Genomic DNA, 19,940 nt, shown 5'->3' with positions numbered 1-19,940 from the left:
ACCAACAGGGAGGTCCCACATGCCACGTCACTATCTCAATTGCAATCGGCGGTCCGACAGTGACAACCCTTATGATTTGCGTGACTTCCCTGATACCCAGACACGATATTACATAAAGGTATATTTTATAGAGCTATCGGGTCCACATAGTATATCATAATCAACGTTTTGACATAGTTACAATTCCTCACAGCTTGCGATATGCGACAGATGTGATATAACAATAAAAATAATTTAATATACTTGTCTAGTCCGTATGTATATATATATATATATATATATATATATATATATATCGCAAACAGCGGATTTAACATGTCATTCCTTTTTGAGCTTTTGCGATTCAATTGGATGCGATATTACTATTAAATCATGTTACAATGGTGTAGTCGGGTCCACAACAATATCACAATCGACGCTTTCAATGTGGCAAGGCTTTACAAGAGTCTTGCGATATGGCGGATGCGATAATATATTAAATCATATTGCAATATGGTTATATAGAATTTAACCACATGAAATCCTTATATCCACGCTATTTCTATTATAATGTTTATATAATAGAAATACACAATAATCATGCGTAACTTACCGTTTCTGCCTTTTTACAACCTTTGCACATTTTTCGATGTTTTCCTTTATTGGATCAATCCTCCATTGTAGATCTTACCATTCCATTCGACGGTTGATATTGCACCCAACCAACAAAGCTGCTTGATGATCTTGCACCATAGATCACAACTGCATTTGATCCAATGCTCGACAACTTTATCAGGTGAGCTACATGCACGAGGATTACCCACTCGATAAAGTGGTTTCCTCTCTCCTCCAACATGCGACGTGTCAATTGTTTAATGGAATCGGGTGACTCCCTCTTATTACCACTTACTGCTTATTCTCAACCCAATAAACCATTCCCTATTGCAAAACTACTTTCCTCGCGAGTTAACGCCCTCACATCTATGCCATGCGATGACCATTAGATCTGTCAATCTATCGAGTTTCCCTCTATTCCTCAGCGGATTGATCTGGACCATTGATCTCTGAGATCCAATGGCCCTTGTGCATTCAATCTTCATTTGTCTCCTCACTTTGACTTTAACCCATTTCTTGATTTCTGCCAATATTATATGTACTTCTCCGCTCTTATCTGCTCTTGGCTTATCGCTCCTGTGGCTTTTGATACACTGCTCCAATAGCTCTTTCGTGATATTCCTCCGATATCTCATGATATGGTTCCTCTGTTAACTACTCTTCAACTGGCTTCTCCTCCTGATGTGTGTTCCTCTTTGTTCCTACTCTTTTAATGACTTCTTCCTCTTTGCGGGACTTCTTGGGCATATAATACAGGTGATACTCTCGGTATGGCTCCTCTTGCTCCAATAGGTCTTCCTTTGACTTTGCAATGTCTTTCAATGAAATTATCTGATACCTTCATACCTTGATGGCTTCTGATAACTTTTCCAATATGCCTCTCTTGCTCTAATATTCTCCAATACTCCTCTGATACACTGCAATACTCTTAAGCATAAGTGATAGCGTTGATATGCCTCCTTTGTTAACTCCTTCGTTAATAGACTCTTACTCATGGTTTGGCTTTCTTAATGGCCTTGCTCCTTGGAATTTTGCTCATGTTTCTTCATGGATCTACTCCGCTTCTCCTTGGCTTCATATCATCATTTACTATCTAGAATATTGCCATATTGACATCAATGACAACCTAGATTAACAATCTTTCCCTTTGTTATTGATGGCAATATTCTTCTTCTCTCCCCCTATGACATCAATGGCACAGGAGTGCACAAGGACTCTCCCTGTCAAACTGCTACTCTTCTTTATGAATAGTAGATCTTCATGGGCTTGTTACTCCCCTTGTCATAGTGCTCTACTTTTTACTCAAGATAGAAGGATTGTTGCAACTAACACATTATCCCCTGTCTCAGAACTACTTGATCATGGCTTCAACAATGCTTTAGTTTTGTTAGATGCTGCCAAATTTTCTTGCTTCGTGCTTCATTCCCAGATGTATTTGTTTGTTTGAAGGTTGCCACTATTTGTGTCCATAATCTACCTGTTCTCACGTCAAATCCATCAGTCGAAACATTTAACATCTGTAATATTAAAAACATAGTTATTTGCCCTATTTCTCTACCATTGGATGGCCTTCTCTGCTGCTCCAATTTTTGCTTAGTGATCAAGTGGAATACATATTCAACACTACTCCAAAGAATAGTTAAGAGATCAAGTTCTTCAATGGAGTGCCCCTGAGAAATGATCTTTATTGATGAATGATTGTTAATATAGCTCAACAAGGATTTCATAAGGACCCTTTCACTAATAGCTTCTGCAATAATGATCAAGAATCACAGGATCCCCCTAACTGTATGCATCATCTCTTTTGGCAGAATCTTCCTATGAAATGCTCAGATTATCGAGGATCGGGTCAACAAAATGTTTTGTTGGCTAAAGAGTTCAAGGGACTTTCGTATTGTATTTGCCTCCTTCTCCATACTTGTGTAACTTTCTTCTTTTGCATGGTTCTAGCTTGTGTAAGATCCCAAGTTAAGTTACAATCATATGCCATATGACCAATGTTATGACACTTGAAGCATTCTACATTGTTCATGAATAAGAATTCATGATTTCTTCCTGCAAAATTTTTCCTTGGAGATTGTTGGGGACCATAATATCTATCTTTATGATATGGTTGGGGACCATAACATCTACCCTTATGATATGCTTTACAATCTTTTTCCATGTGACCAAAGTTTGTACAAGAATAACAATAACCAAGAAATAAACTTTGGTACCTAGGAGAGGGAGATTTCCTTGATGTACTTATGAAGTCTTTTTGTCTTGAGATCCTTTGATCATAACCATTGCTTCTAGCATCCTTGAAAATATCTACATTTCTTCTTGGAGCAGGATTTCTTTCATTGTTGCCTTGAATTTTCTCCTTGCCTTTGCTGGAACAGGGAGCATCACCATTTCTTTCTGGCTTCTTCACATCCCTTTTGTTTGAAGCATTATCATTCTTGTTTCAGGATTCACTTGCATACTCGAGACATGATTTATGAAATGGACATCTTTGATGGTTGAGCATGTCATTCAAGGCTTGAGCGCTCTTCAAGGTTTTGTTCATCCCTTCAACCTTTTTCCTAAGGAAGACAATCTCTTCTTCCAATCTTTCGCACTCATTATTCTTCTTAGCAAGTTGTTTCTTAGTTTCTTCCTTGATATGAGCAGCTTCATTTGCTTCTATTTTAAGGGAAATGATATCTGACTTCATTTTGAAGATTTCTTCATTTTCCTTTGCTACATTGCTCTCCATTTCTTCATTGATCCTTGTAGCTTTACATGTTTCGGCCTTCAGAAGTTTGATGTTAGATTTTAATTTGAAAATTTCTTCATCCTTTGCTTTTAGTTGACATATCATGGTGTGTCTCTCCTTTTCTGCTTCATCAACCTGTTATTCTATGATTTCCAATTCTTCCATTGTCTTCTCAGCTCCTTATGCTAACTTTCTTTCTTCTTGTAGTTGAGATTGGAGAGAGGAGACCTCTACCTTGTACTGACCAATCTCTTCATCAAGTTTGTTCAAGTTGTTGTGCCTTTGTTCAAGTTGACTTGACAAGGTATCTTCTCCTTTCTTTGATTTATCCAATTGATTTGTCATGGATTTTACTTCTTCATGATGCTTTCTTTTGCTTTGATGAAATTCCTTCTTAAGCTTGACAAGATCTTCATCCCTTTCCTGTATTTGAAGCTGGACAATGTCAACTTTCTTCCTTGTTTGGTCTTGGTGACCAGCTAGTGCTTTCTTCTTAAGTTCCTTGTTTTCGTTTTTCAAATTGATAATCTCTTCCATGGCAGATGTAAGTTGAGTGAGGAGATCTTGTACAAAATCTTTTTCATTCTCTTCATATTCTAGGTCTTCTTTAGCCTTGATGTCATCATTCTCGTTTTCAGCTTCTATGATGGGTTCTGGATTTTCTTCTTGATTTCCATCATCTTCTTGATTGATGATCATGGTCAATGCTCCTTTTGGGTGAAGGACATGAAGTTTTTCCCATATACCCTTTAGGGATGAACATTTTCCTAAATTATTCTTTATAGAATCAAATAGCCCATTCAAGATTACCTTCATTGCTTTTTCATTGTACTCCTTGGATTCTCCATCTATCATGCTATCAACAATTACTGATTTCCAGATTTCAATGCCTTGGGTCTTTGAGAAATTCCTCATTCTTGCTTCCCACACATCAAGGTTTCCATTGAACCATGGAGCCTTCTCAAATTAATTTTCTTCTATTTCAATGGTAGAGGGAGACACACCTTTAGGAGGATTGGAGACTTTCTTCCTTGGCTTCGCCATTTGTGTTCTAAAGATCAACCTTCACGCTGTTAGGCTCTGAGTGGAGATACTAGCTCTGATACCAATTTGTGGAAATACTGAGAGGGGGGTGAATCAATATTTCTTTTCAATTGTTATTTTTTCCAGTCAAAATGTTTATATTTAGAACACAATATGAACAACAAGAATAAATGCTTTTATTAATATAATATTTGCAATAAAATAGATACAATATATATATGGTTCCAATTTGTTGCCAAGCACCAACTTGGACTTTTGTGAGGCTCCAACCTCCAAAGCACCAACTCTGTTTTGTCAAGGCACCAACCTTGGATATAGGAGCACCAACTCCAAGGACGCCAATCCTTCCAACTTATGAGGCACCAAACCCAAGGGCTCCAACCCTCTACTGTCAAGGCATGTTTGATAGTAATGTTCTGCTCCCAAAACTCTTCTTTACTGAGTTATGTTAGTGTTTAGCTTCGCTGTAGTCTCCATGCTACAACATCAATGGCAACCAGCCTTCTTATGAAGAAGTCTTTACAACTGTTCATATTGTCCACATAGAGTCTGCAAAAGTTAACTCATGATGATATCATATAGCCATCATGATCCCTAATAATGTCTCCACACAGCTTTAGTGAGTCTACAATTAGCTGCACTAAACTCTGCACAAGAACCGACTCTCTATTTCAAGCCTTTGTTCTACCAGTGATAGTAAATGCTTCAGGGATGACTGCTTCTCACTGTTCTCTTACTTTCCAGAACAAAAATCACACATGCTTCAATGCCAGTGTGGGCTACTACTCCCTTCAAACGATGTCAGATAAAACTTTATTTATTACATCACAGAATTGTTATTCAAAATGCATTATGTACTTGATTAATTCATCACAAGTCTGAGTCTTTCACAGGTTAACACGATCAACAGAGTTGCTTGTCCTTCAACTGCCTCTTGTTCGACTGGACCTTTGTCTTCCTTCTATCCCACTGTACCTCCAGCCCTTTTTTATCCTGTTGGACCATCGGCTTACTTCTTTCTTCCAATTCACCAACAACAACTCATAAAGGTAATTCTCTGTTTTCTTATATTGATACGCCTGACCTTTGGCATCCCTTTCACTTGCTTGAACTCTTGGCTTCCCTCCTAAAGTTGCTTTAGCTTCCTCAATGCTCGTCCATTTGTGCTCGCTTGATTCTTCGGATTCCCGGTCCATGGCTTCTTTTGTCTATTCAAGTGTTATAATACTCATAGGACATGTAAATTTAGAAGAGAGGCCAAATTACAAAGAAATGTTGCATGGTAAAAAATATCAGAGAGGCCCTTTTTCTTTGACATTTATACAATAGACTCAAATCATTATTTATGGAGGATTTCATTGGAGAGGCTTGTACCAACAGGGAGGTCCCACATGCCATGTCACTATCTCAATCACAATCGGTGGTCCAATAGCGAGAACCCTTATGATTTGCGTGACTTCCTCGATACCTGGGTGTGATATTACATAAAAGTATATTTTATAGAGCTATCGGGTCCATGTAGTATATCGCAATCAGCGTTTTGACATAGTTACAATTCTTCACGGCTTGTGATATGTGACGGATGTGATATAACAATAAACAAAAGTTAATATACCTATCAAGTCCATATATATATATCACAATCGGTGGATTTAACATGTCATTCCTTTTTGAGCTTTTGTGATTCAATTGGATGCAATATTACTATTAAATCATGTTACAATGGTGTAGTTGGGTCCACAACAATATTGCAATCGTCGCTTTTAGTGTGGCAAGGCTTTACAAGAGTCTTGCAATATTGCGGATGCGACAATATATTAAATCATATTGCAATATGGTTATATAGAATTTAACCACATGAAATCTTTATATCTACGTTATTTCTATTATAATGTTTATATAATAGAAATACACAATAATCGTGTGTAACTTACCTTTTCTGCCGTTTTATAGCGTTTGCATATTTTCCGATGTTTGCCTTTATCGGATCAATCCTCCACCATAGGTCTTACCATCCCATCTGACGGTTGATATTACACCCAACCAACAAATCTGCTTGGTGATCCTGCACCATAGATCACAACTGCATTTGATCAAACGCTTGACAACTATATCAGGTGAGCTACATGCACGAGGATTACCCGCTCGATAAAGCGGTTTCCTCTCTCCTCTGACATCTGACGTGTCAATTGTTTAATGGAACTAACTAATGGGGCATATGAAAGTAGGTCTCCTGGTAGGCAAAGGTCAGGTAAATATGATATGGTGAGAGATGGCAGGTTGTTGGACACTCCAGATAGGAGAGGCGATGGATACATGTACTATTCTAGTTCTGGTTCTGATAGACATCATGATCATCATTGTGATCATCCTTACAGGTGGTGTGACAGGGGATACTTGCTAGATGAGTTTAATAAAGCGAAGCCACCTACTTTTGATGGAGATGTGAAGAAGTCGGAAGATGAAAAGTCTTGGATACTTGGGATGAACAAATTCTTTGAGTTGCATAGTGACAAAGATAACATGAAGGCCAAAGTAGCGACCTTCAGCTTGAAAGGTAAAGTAGACATTTGTTGGGAAGACATGGAGTGGGTTAGAGACATCATTGTGGATGACCCTAGTTGGTGGTAGTTCAAGAGGCTTTTTAAGAAGAAATACTTGTCATAAAAGTACTACAACAGTAAGGCTAAAGAATTCTATGAGCTAAATATGGGATCAATGACAGATGAAGAGTACCCGACCAAGTTTCTGGAGCTATTGAGGTATATACCATATCTTACAGATGAGAAGGCTAAAGTTGAGCGATTTGTGATTGGATTTCCATTGACATTTAGAGATCGGATTGAGTATGATAAGCGTCAGTCACTTGAGGAAGTTATTGGGGAACTGAAGCATTGCTATGAATAGTCAAAGTGTAGGAATGAATCTCAGCAAGGATGGAAAGGGAAAGACAATTATAAAGGTAAATGAAAGCCTAAGATGACAAGGCATCAACATGCAAATGAGAAAGAAAATGTGGCACTGCAAAAGAGGTTTAATGCGGCTAGACAGGGACATGGGTCGTAGCAGCAGCATAGAGGTGATGGTACTAGGTGGTTGGATTGTTGGACATATGGCAAGGAGCATCTTAAGAGATATTTTCCATAGAATCAGGGTGTTAGGCCTCAGATATATAGTATATAAGAGAGACAAACTATTGAGGATGTTGGTCAGAGCGTTCCTTGTATTTATGCAGCGTTGGATAAAAAGCAGGCAGATCATTAAGCGTCTATCATTGAGATGGGTGGTAAGATTTGTGATCAAGTTATTTTTATTTGTATTAAGACTAGATCTAAGGAATTGTATGCAGAGTCTTGGTTAGTGCAGTTTGATATAGGTACAAAGAAGCGAGTTGATCATTGGGTAAGACCTTATGCATTTGATTTGAATGTTATGCTTACCACAACACATTTGAATGTATTACTGTTGGGATCATACAATACGTTTTTAAGCATGGATTGGTTGTATCTTAATAGGACTAAGGTAGAATATTATGACAAAGCCATTGAGTGTGTTGATGACAATGGGGAACCAAGAGTCTTATATGGTAAGAAGAAATTTGCATTGATTGGGATGGTAACAACTATGCAAGTGAAACGTAGCCATAGGAAAGGGTGCGAGTTAATCGTAGTGCACCTTTCTAGTGATAAGGGTAAGGAAGTTGAGGATGTAGATGTGTTGAGCAGGTACCCGTTTTACAGCAGTTCAAAGATGTTTTTCTCGAGGACATTTCAGAGTTGCCACCTCATAGGGAGATAGACTTTTCTATTGAGTTAGTGTCAGGGGCAACTCCAAGACCAAAAACACCTTAAAGGATGAGCACCCCTAAGTTGGTTGAGTTAAAGTTTCAACCGAAGGAAATGTTGGACAAAGGATACATTAGGCCAAGTGTATCACCATGGGGTGCACCAATATTATTTGTGCAGAAGAAAAATTGAACTCTGAGATTATGCATTAACTACAAACAATTGAATAAAGTGACCATCAAGAATAGGTACCCATTAGCATGGATTGATGACTTGTTTGATCAACTGAAGGGAGCGACAACATTATCTAAGGTTGACTTGAGATCCGATATGGGCATTATGAGTTTATTGTAGTTCCATTTGGCTTAACTAATGCTCTAGCTACATTTATGTGCTTGATAAATAATGTGTTGTGTCTGTACATAGATAAATTTGTTATTGTGTTCATTGATGACATATTGGTGTAATCTATAAATGAGGAAGAGCATGCTGAGCATTTAGCATCAGTGTTGAGGTTGTTGAGGGAGAATCCATTGTATGTTAAGCTCAACAAGTGTAGTTCTTTCAGACTGAGGTACACTACTTGGGGCATTTTGTCTCCAAGGAGGGCATTGTAGTAGATCCAGAGAAGATAAGGGCCATCATGGAGTGGGTAGCTCCTAAGAATGTAGATGAGGTGATATCTTTCATGGGTTTGGGAAGCTATTATAGGATTTTCATAAGGAATTTTTCACAGATTTCGTTTCCTATCACATCGTTGCAGAGGAAATTTAACAAATTTGAAGGGACAAAGGCGTGTGAGGCTAGTTTTGAGTAGTTTAAGCAATTATTAACACAAGAAACAATGTTAAAAATTACATATCTAGATAAAGAGTTTGTAGTCTGCACAAATGCTTACAAGAGAGGACTCGGTGGAGTCCTTATGCATGATGGATCTGTGATATGTTTTGAGTCATGGAGACTAAATGAACATGAGAGGAACTACCCGACACATGATCTTCTGTTGGAAGTGATTATACATGCATTGAGGATGTGGAGACACTATTTTCTGGGCATGAGGTTCACATTGATGAGTGATTACAGTGGGTTGTGATATCTATTTGATCATCCGAACTTGAAAGGTAGGCAGGCTTGGTGGTTGGCTAGGATCAGTGAGTTCAATTTCGAGATGAGATATATCAAAGGTAAAGGAACATAGTGGTAGATTCTCTTAACAGACGGATATAGGTGAATCCCTTAGCAACTATGAGCTCCTATGGGACAAATCTACACAATAGGATCTTCAGGCAAGTCAGCAATATGTTAGATATATGGAAAATTTTCATAGGTTGCAGTAGAGGACATGTATAGGTACATGTGATGGCATAGGTACATGTTCAGGTACAAGTAGTGGTATAGATACATGTAAAGGTGGTAGTACATGTATAGGTACAGGTGATGGTACATGCACAAGTATAGGTACAGGTACAAGTACATGTGATGGTACATTTACAAGTAAATTACATGTAGTGGTACATGTACATGTAGAGGTCATGGTGGAGGTTTAGGTACATGTGTAGGTGAACACGATGTGGACTATTTTCTTACAACAAATGGATTGGTGAGGTTTATAGACAAGATATATGTGTCGGATAACAGTGAGCTCAAGAAGGTGATCTTGAGGGAGTTTCATGTGAAACTGTATTCAGGTCACCCGGGTTATTAGAAGACATTGACTACAGTGAAGAGATCTTACTGTTGGATGAATCTGAAGAGGGATGTAGCAGAGTTTTTGGCTAGATGTTTTGATTGTCAGCATGTGAAGGTAGAGTGTAAACATCTAGGGGGACTAGTACAACTGATTTTGTTTCTAGAATAGTAATTGGTGGTTATTTCCATGAAATTCATCACATGGTTGTCGAGGATGGTTAGAAAACATGATTCCATCATGGTTGTTGTGGAAAAATTGACAAAGGTTGCGCACTTTATTCCACTGAAGTTTACATTCTTAGCTAGTGATTTAGCAAATGTATTCATCTGAGATGTTGTCAGGTTGCATGGTGTTACAAAGAATGTTGCATCAGACAAGGATGTAAAGTTAACATCCAAATTTTGGAAGGAGTTGTTTGCGGGTTTGGGCATAGAGTTGGCCTTCAGTACAGCTTATCATCTGCAGACAGATGGACATACAAAGAAGGTCAACAAGATATTAGAGGACATGTTGAGGGTGTATGCGATGCATCAGCAATAAAAGTAGGAGGAGTATCTTCCCTTGGTTGAGGTCACATACAAAAATGATTATCAGGAGTCAGTGAGGATGAGTCCTTTTGAGGCATTGTATGGGCAGAGTTGCAATACTTCTATTTGTTGGAGTGATCGGGTTAACAAGGTGCTGATTGGACCAGATATGTTGGCTGACAAGGAACATGAAATGTAGGTGGTCAAGAAGAATCTAAAGGCAGAACAAGAAAGGAAGAAGAGTTTTGAAAAAAGGAATAGGTTGTTCAAGGAGTTTTAGGTTGGGGAGGAGGTTTCTTACGGATTTCCAGGTTCAGGAACAGGTGTACTTGCGCATCAACTTGAGAGGATTGGGCCAGTAGCTTATCGACTTGCACTGTCTCTGACAGTGAAATTCCATGACATTTTCCATGTTTCATTGCTTAAGAAATATGTTCAGGATGATGATCATGTGATTCACTGGTCTGTATTGTAGGTGGAACTAGATGGAGAATTCTAGTCAGAGGCTCAATGTATATTGCAAAAAAAGGTTCTCATGCTTTATAACCGCGCAATTAGCAAGTTAAGTTACAGTGGAAGCAATTTGGGCCTGATGAAGCTACATGGGAGATGACCCATTAGATGCGAGCTATGTATCCTTCCCTTTTTCCCAGTTGAGGCAAAATATTTTTGGTATGGTGTTTTGGTATATGTCTTGCACCTTGGTATATGTTTTGATATATGTTTTGGTGATGTTGCTATATGTACATATGTATATGGATGTAAATACCTTCATGAGCTAAGTTATAAAGCTCCAATAAGTGGTATGGGTATCATGTTATTATGTTGTCATGTTGGTTTGATTTTCAGTGGTGTGATCATTATAAATACTGCATCGAGCTATGTTATAAAGCTCCATGGGAAGTATGTTTATTTTCAGTGATTTTACTGAGGTTTTCGTTGAACACCAATGACGATGTTCCCCAAGGGGGAGGGTTGTCTAACAACCTTGGTGAAAATTCCATGTAATAAAAGTTAATAAAGACAAAAATAATAACCACGGCTGATGGGAGACTTATTCTAAGTTGAATGTTGGGAAAGGCATCTTAGTGGGTGTTCATTTGGTTTTTTATGGCTAAGGAAATTGGCAAAGGAAATGGCTAAGGCTTTCGAAAAGAAAAATGACATTCTTGACACATTTATTTATGAAAATAATGGAAATTAGGAGAAAAGGGAGGTGAAAGGTCAAATGTTGTATGTCAAGAGGAAAATGTAGGAAAATAACAGAAAATGAAGAAAATAGAGGCCTCATTCATAAAAAGGCTTCTGAGGATCAGTTGGCAACATTTTGTTAGTTTAGTTTTGGAGCTCTGTCATTATTCTCTCTCTCTCTCTCTCTCACACACTCTTGGACATGGAGTTTTCTTGGAGCACTTTGACATTAGAGCAAGAAGGGCAATGAAGGCAAGAGGAAGAAAAGATCAATCAAGGAAAGGCAGGATCAAGCAACTACAATAAGATTCTTGGCATTTGCATGTGTATTTTCCTTGCTATATTTGGCATGCATGATATTGCATATGGTTATTTTGTTGTTGTGTCATAGATTTTACCATATGTAACAGTGTTTTCAGCCTAGCCTTGCCATTTCTTGATAGACATGGTGTGATGTGGTTGTCATGTTTTGGTTGAGTTGGATTGCCCAATGGATTCAAAGCTGAGTGAGGTGGACCTATGAATGATAGAGCACATGGCCTAGTGGTCCCTGAACTGGAATATGGATCACGGTAAAGCTACTGGCTTAGTGACCCCTGAGCCAGACTGTGGGTTGTTGTAAAGCTAGGATTGTGTTGCCTCAGTGGGCCTATGAATCCTTGCCAGTGAATGAAAAGATATACAGTAAATCCATGAGGTGGTTTTCTCTCCATTGGTCCTAGTAATACTGAGTTTGGGATATAAGGTAAAGCCTAGAGAGTGGGTCTCGGTTTAGGACCTGGTGATCTGAGTTTGGAATGTAGTAAAACCTGGGAGACTAGGAGACAAGAAAATTCCTCCCGGCGTAGGTGTAGAAATCCATTGGCATCCATGCGTGTTTGGCCCAACGATGGGGCAAATATCATAGTAAATCATGTTATGATGTGTTCATTGTGTTGGCCTAGTGATCCAGGATGGATTATGGTAAAGCCTGGTTTCTATTGATGAGAATGAGGTGGTTTAACTTCGGTATGCCCTGGTTGGTTCTTTTGGTTTGAGTCTCACATTCATGCTTGGAATATGGCACATGGGTGAATGGTTTAAGATAGATTTGGCTAAGCCATTCTATAGTCAAGTGGAAAGTGGAAGTCCCACCCTAGGTTTGGATTTTGCATCATGAATGAAAGGTTATTTCTCCTTATATTTCTATGAAAATTTTGATGGATTATATGTGGTCTATATAGTTGTACCTTCATGAGTATTTATGTTGTTATTATGTTGGTTATATGTATGTTGTATGACAACAACTATGTATGGCTCTCGGCATGTTTTCACTTGTAAATGAATGGATAATGTATCTATTACCTAATAGCTAATGATGTAGAAAATGACATGAGGGAAAAATGGTGCTTTGCGATTCTCAGATAGGTATGAGATCCCTATGCTCAATTTTGTTGATTACTCGTGTAGTTTACACGTTGATGATATGTTTGACGAAATGCTTGTCATGGCTAGTAGGGGTTTGATTGAGCTCTTGTTCAAGTATTTTCTCTAGCATCATTATTTCCTTGTTATTTTATGAATATGAAGATGTCATGAAATGCTCGGTAGTGATGTGGGATTTCGGCCTGAAAAATTGGCTTAATCCCTGGGGACGCTGGCACAACAATGACAAAACGAGTCTCTAGACATTGGCAGGTAAGCCTGTGAGAGCGACTACAGGTTCTTGGATGTTGTCATGCCTATAGAATGAGAGCGATTGAGGGCTAAGTTGATCAAAACTTTAGTGGGACCCAGGGGCACACTGCTTGAAGTATTGGCATGGTTCTCAGGGGTCCTATAGATGATGTGGAAGGTCTATGGGTTATGCTTTTGTCGTTTCCACTTCCTTAAGGTCACATAGGAGGTCGAATACAATCATAGTAGCCCCTCATCACATGTTAACCCGGGTTGGCTGGTTACTTGGGTAGATTTGGGAGGAGGGTGTTACAAGAACTCGATGATTGATAACTTTGCCCAGATCCTTCGGCGGATGCCCGTAGGCGACATATCTTCTTCTGAAAGTCACTTTGGAGGCACCACTCCCTTCAAGGTACAATTCAACTTTGATATTCCCATATTTGAAGGCCAGATAGATGCAGACATCGTAGATAGATGGTTAAATGTGTTGGAAGATTGTTTTTCGGTTCATGATTTTTCCAATAGGGAAAAAGGTTACTTTTCTCACTCCTCAAAGCCACCCCCCACATCAAGGACTGGTGGGAAAACCATTGTGACAAGAAGGGTGAGAAATAACTCTCATTGTTTTTAGTCGCAACCACTTGGAACTCTTTCTGAGACGGCATCAAGGGGCAATATCATCTTGTCAGGAGATATGAAGATAAGTACATAAAGTGGATCACAGTATGAATTAGTCATGGTCCCCTTAGGAAGAAATGGTCCTCGTTGCATTGAGTACCTCCCTGCTATGGGGAAACTTCTCCTAAACTTGGTCCATGGTTAGCCACTTGCCTTGGTGAAGGATTTGGCCATATTTGACAACCTGATACAATTGGATATTCCACTGGCGAGTGTTCTTGTTCTGTGTGTCCATGATCTGATCAGTTATGGCTTGTTCCATGCAGTTCGGGTTTAATTCTGTTGGTATGAGCTGTTCTACAATGGTTGATGTGTCAAGTAATCGTAGAATGTATGTATTAATGTGGTCCACATTGAACACTGGGAATAGACCAAGGAATGGGGGAATGATGAGCTCAAAACCTTTATCTCCCACAACCATGGTAATGGTGTAAGGCCCATATTAATGTGGTTTGAACTTTTGATGGGCTCCCATAAGGCGTTCTTTGCGACAAATGCAATCAAACTTGGTGCAAGTGGAATAGGCGGGTGGCCACCAATATCCACATGGATTGGTCATGAAGTTTGGGCACTTGAATGTCAAGGAATGAAAGGGAGTTGTTGACTTTAAGTTTCATGGTAAACTAAATATGGGGGAAGATTTAGTTAAGGTGTGTGAGAAAGGAATGCAAAGCAAGAATTCCATGGGACCAAACATCAAAGGTTTTATCAACATACCACTTCCAATATGTAGGTTTTAAACAAAAGTTGTCTAAGGCATGAAGGTGTTGGCTATTACTAGAGAGAGAGATGAGCCCATTGTAGTTCCTTTGGTTTGTTAAAAGAAAACACCATTAAAGGAAAAGAAGGTGGAGTCAAGGAAAATTTTGATTAGGTTAAGGGTGTCTAGATAAACAATGTTAGATATAATTTCAATGGCTTCGTTGGGATTTTGGTAAAGAGGAAGGAAAAATCAAAACTAACTAGGACATCATGCCTATCAAGATGGAGGTTTTTATTCTTATTGATAAAATTAGAGTTGTCTTTGATAAACGAGGAGGTTTTCCCTGGGAAGGGTTAGATATTTTGAACAAGGCATCGAGATATGGCATAAGTGGGAGTGTCATGATTCAGGGAGTTATATTTTTTTCTGTATTTTAAATTTATTAATTGAATAATAACATTTATTACTCTATAATAATATTTTTAATATATATATATATTTTGAAAGTAAGAATAAAATATTAATAATTATATTAAGATAATAATGTTCTATTCTTAGGATTACTGAGATATCTTAATACTTATTATTTTAACATTATATTAATAATTTTTCTTATTTTTATATCATAATAATAATAACTATTGTAACAACAATATAATATTCTTTAAAATATATTTTTATGATTGACATTCTTTTCCATGTGGTTCACGAATCCTAACAATCGAAAATAGCTGTACCAGACAGATCCACCTAATTAGATCCCTTCCACCTAGCTTAACCATGAATTTTGAACCCTAGAGTGTCGAGATAATTGAATTTGTGACCTCTCAATAACGAAGGTGCTTTGATGACAGGAACTCAACAAATTGAACTAACCCTCAATGCTATTTTTATTAGTGGCATTGATATCAATAATAAAAGAAGTATTAATATTTATCATAGTATTAGTTTTCATAATCATCATTATTAATAATACTTTTCCTAAAAACTAACTTTTAAATATTGTAAATAATAATATTATTAACTAATGTAGGATAACAATATTGTTAATTGTTATATTGTTTGAATGATAAGAAAACATTTTGAAATAATATTCCCCTCATTTATTCAATTGGTCCTTCCTTGTTTAATTTAATATTTCTCCCATCGTCTCTCTTTTTATAAATTGGTTAGGCCTCTCATCCTCTTCACCAACTTTTTTTGCTTTTTGTCTCTAATGATGGGTGAAGTGTTCACTCTAAAAATTAGATGTTTCAACTCCTTATCACAGAATTTTCTCTAAAAACCACTTCTACACTAACATAATTGTTATTTTATTTCTAGCATGGGTATTTAATTACTATGCCGTGATGATTAAGAGAAGTTTTGTAAATATTATATTCTTCAATTAATAGAAAAATGCCAAAAAATAAGTTAGAGGAACCTACAAGAGCCATACAATGAGTGGGGAATAGTGAGAGGGCCTAAGGGGGTTCATCATGCTTAACAAGACTAAATCCAATTTGAGTAATATTTTAATTTTGAATATTTTCAATCATCCTTCCTTCTTTATTTGTCCTAATCATTTGTTGGAGAAAACCTAATTGGTGAAAGTTGTTACCTACCAAAGTTATGGAACCATGGGATGATATTTGAGAGAGTCCTCTCAATAGTAAATGTAACGTGTGGTCATGTACATTAATCGTGAAGCATGAAAGTCTCAAATTGCCATGGAAGAAGGAAATCGCGATTATGCGAGGTGTGAACTAGAGGATTTCAAGGAAATATGTTTAGGCACAAGAGAAACCAGGGTTGAGAACATAACCACAAGCAGATTGGCCAATGAGAGACTAGTGAAAAATATCTAATCTCAGCCCTAAAATTGTACGGAAAAACTGTTTGGAAATATTGAAATGTGGGGCTAGGAAGTTGCGCCTCATTGGGAAAACAAGAAGGCACCATAATGGGGAGCCTCTCAAGGGACTATGGCATTGTAAGGAGTCCCTTGAGGGAATATGTAACAATGAAGACAAAATAATCTTGTGTTTTGCAAAGCAAGCTAGCAAAAGGGGTGGCTAATGGTTGTGGGAGTCTTGTGAGCTTAATAGTGAGATTTCCCTATGGAAATATACTTGTGATGGACAATAAACTACCTAGAAATACCTAAGTATTTTCACAATGCATCCTTGTGGTATCATAGTGTAGTTATAGGGTGCCAACAATTATAGAAAGGTTAAGTGTAACCATGCCACCCGTGGGGTGGGAAATTACTTACCCTGAGTTAGCTTTTTGGATGCCCATTAAGTTCAAATAAGTATCTTAAATTTGATGAGTTCATGTGATGTATGTTAGCCTTTAATGTCTTTTCCCTTATCCTTTCATCTGCTGCATTCGGATCACGCTACGAGGACAGGAAACCACAGGAAGAACAAACACGGGGCAACGTTCCAACTGAATCCGGGCCCTCTTCTGCTCAAAGTGGAAACCGCTGCAATGAGCGATTGTGACCCATCACATGCATTCTTACAATCAACTGAATAGGGCGGAAATCAATCAATAAATGTACGACAGATGCATAGCCGGTGGATAGATGTTCAAAATAGCATTTGACCTAATCTCCGATCTCTGTCACACAGAACAACCGTGCACCACTCAAACTCTCTTATCGTGCAAAGCTGTACACCACCCAAACTCTCTAAAAGTGAACTGTACTCCAAAATAAAGCAAATCTGCAATCGAATTACGAAACGAACAATGAAGACCACATAGAGTTTTGCCGGGATTTCACTCAACATGAAGAATCAGCAGGGCCCAACGATCCAAGTGAATAGGGGCCCACTTCGGCTCAAATTCAAACCCCTGCAGTGAGCGTTTGAGACTGATCACTTGCATTTGTGACGAACCAGGCAGGACCACGACAGAATCACTAGGCCACCACGGTCTTTCATCCCCTGACATGACCGTTGGTCGCTATTTCATCTCTCCGGGATAGCAGTACCTTTTTGTCTGCATCTCACTGCATTCCAACTCACTAACGTGGTCAGGCAAGTTAAATATCAGAGATATCAGGATAAACTACAGAAATATAAGGATAGGTGAGTATTAGGTTTCTCTCAGGAATCATGTAGATTGACATTGAATGCATTATCGGCGAAATTTGTTAATTCACTATTTAGTTAGGACTGCTAATGACGGTTACTCTTCTCGTGAATGTCATTATTAAAGTGCTATATATAGAGAACGAATGCAATGTCTTACCACAAAATCTTGTGCAAGCTTTCTATCCCTCGTTTCTAAAAATAGTTGCTTTGCTTCTGAATTCAGTGGCAAAAAAGATGAGGAATTCTCAAGTTCTTCTTTTAAAGAAGATAGTCAGAGCCCTTTTCAAGGTTGCCCATGGCTACAAGGGAATCGGATTTGCCCTTTCCCCAAAGAAGGCAAGGTACTTTACAATGAAAGATGAGGCCATGGGCCGATCATGCAGTTCTCTACCTACAGATGTTCCCAAGGGACACTGTGCAGTGTATGTTGGAAGTGAACGCAGTAGATTTGTCATACCCATGACTTATTTGAATCATTCTCTGTTCAGGGTATTACTGGAGAAGGCCGAGGAAGAGTATGGGTTTGATCACCAGATGGGACTCACCCTTCCCTGTGACGAAGTTGCTTTCGACTATCTGACATCCATGTTAGCTAGAAAGGAAGTAGTGCCAGCAACTTTGAAGGTGGATTAGTTCCCCCATATCCAGTAAGAAAGGGATGGAGTACATTAAGTTAAAATGAGCCTGAACAGCGCTCTGATCATTTTCCATGCATGGAAATAGTACATGACTTGGTTGAAACTGCAGAGATGCCCTTTAAAATTGAAGTTGAAAGGCAGAGCAAATATCTGCTTTCGTTTTCTCCTTTTGTGTTGGATTTTTGATCTACGGAGACTGATGATAGGGGTGCTATCGAGATCATCTTCTTCATAAAATATATATGGAAGCAGCTCGAGGGCAGGGCACTGTTTTGGATTTTGCGACCCTCGTGAAATTTCATCACAGTTTAGGTGTTTTGGGTTTTACTTGTGCCAGTCCAATGGGCAAGCGAATTTTCCAAATAACCTTCCAAGGACGAACGACAAAGCAGGTACAGGCAAGGCCACACTAGGGCGAGCAATTTTCTGGCATAGGGCTAATTGAGAATGCTTCTCAATAACATTGGCCATGCTACTAAAGCTGTAAATAATATCATAATCAATCAATTGATCAAGATAAAATCTTGTTTAATGCCATGTTCTGTTTTCCTTTATTCGATTTTTCCTGTCCTTTCAAATGTAACTCAGAAGCTGGCTGGCTGACGAGTTGGTAATTCTGCTTTAAAAAGCAAGCTTTGAAGCATAATTTGAAGTACAGTATGGTCCCCGAATATTAAGTATATTCAGTTATGTCATATCAATTATGGTCGCTGAATATTAATTATGGTCAGTTATCTCATATCAATTAATCAAACGTTTTCTTTCAAAGGGATTTTTGATATCAAAGCTTACTGGTAGCAATTTTTTTTTATTTTTTTAAGCTTGGGCCATATTTCCAACATAAAGATGTATACATTTTGTTAATGCATAAGATGATTTGTTCGTTTAAATTTTAAAATGTTCCAAATAAAAGCTAACAATTAATAAGAAATAAAAAATTGAACAAACATGTAAATAATATAATTTTGGATTTTTTAGTTAGAGAAACCCAGTAGGTCATCTAACACTTAACTACCAGTATGTCCTTCCCTGTTCCAGGTCACAACAGGGGATCTTAAATCAGAGTCTTTCCATTTTTAACGTTTTCACATTGTAGTAGTAACCAATTAAACTGCCTTTCCCAAACAATTTTGAAATATTTCAAAAAAATTATTAAATTATCATTTTAATTAAAAAATATTTTATTTTTATTATTCAAATATTTCATTAAAAACTTAATGAAAAAAATTAAAAGACAAAGAATATAATTTTGTAATATTTTCATAAAATAATAAATATTAAAAGACAAAGAATATAATTTTGTAATATTTTCATAAAATAATAAATATACTATTTTATTTAAGTAAAGGAAAACATTGTATTCTTTTTATTTGATGTGAAAGAAAATATTTATTTCAACTTTTTTTTTTGGCAATCTGGAATTCCCATCCCAACCTGACTACGTGCGGGAGAATCGGTTCCGACAAAATCGGAATATATTATGATTCCTAAGTATAACATATTATACATGGTTTCATGCAAGAAAGAATCAATCGGTAGAATCCAAGGATGGTGTACAACCATATATTTTTCTCAAAACGATTGAACATTATTTTTTAACTAATTTGAATTCCA

General features: G+C 37.7%; 1 protein-coding gene across 1 annotated transcript; it reads left to right on the top strand.

The window, feature by feature from the left end:
* The first annotated feature begins 17,732 nt into the window (after positions 1-17,732).
* On the top strand, positions 17,733-18,861 carry LOC149212693 (uncharacterized). The gene has a single exon (XM_089390640.1). It carries the CDS (start codon positions 17,776-17,778, stop codon positions 18,319-18,321), a length of 546 nt encoding a protein of 181 aa, XP_089246766.1. The 5' UTR covers positions 17,733-17,775; the 3' UTR covers positions 18,322-18,861.
* The last annotated feature ends 1,079 nt before the right edge of the window (positions 18,862-19,940 follow it).

This window comes from Pinus tabuliformis, chromosome 1_1, assembly GCF_031772625.1.
Source record: "Pinus tabuliformis cultivar Carrire ecotype Pingquan chromosome 1_1, CPIR1, whole genome shotgun sequence".
Lineage (NCBI taxonomy): Eukaryota > Viridiplantae > Streptophyta > Pinopsida > Pinales > Pinaceae > Pinus > Pinus tabuliformis.
Note: the sequence above shows the minus strand (reverse complement) of the source record. Positions and strands in the feature narration are given on the sequence as shown.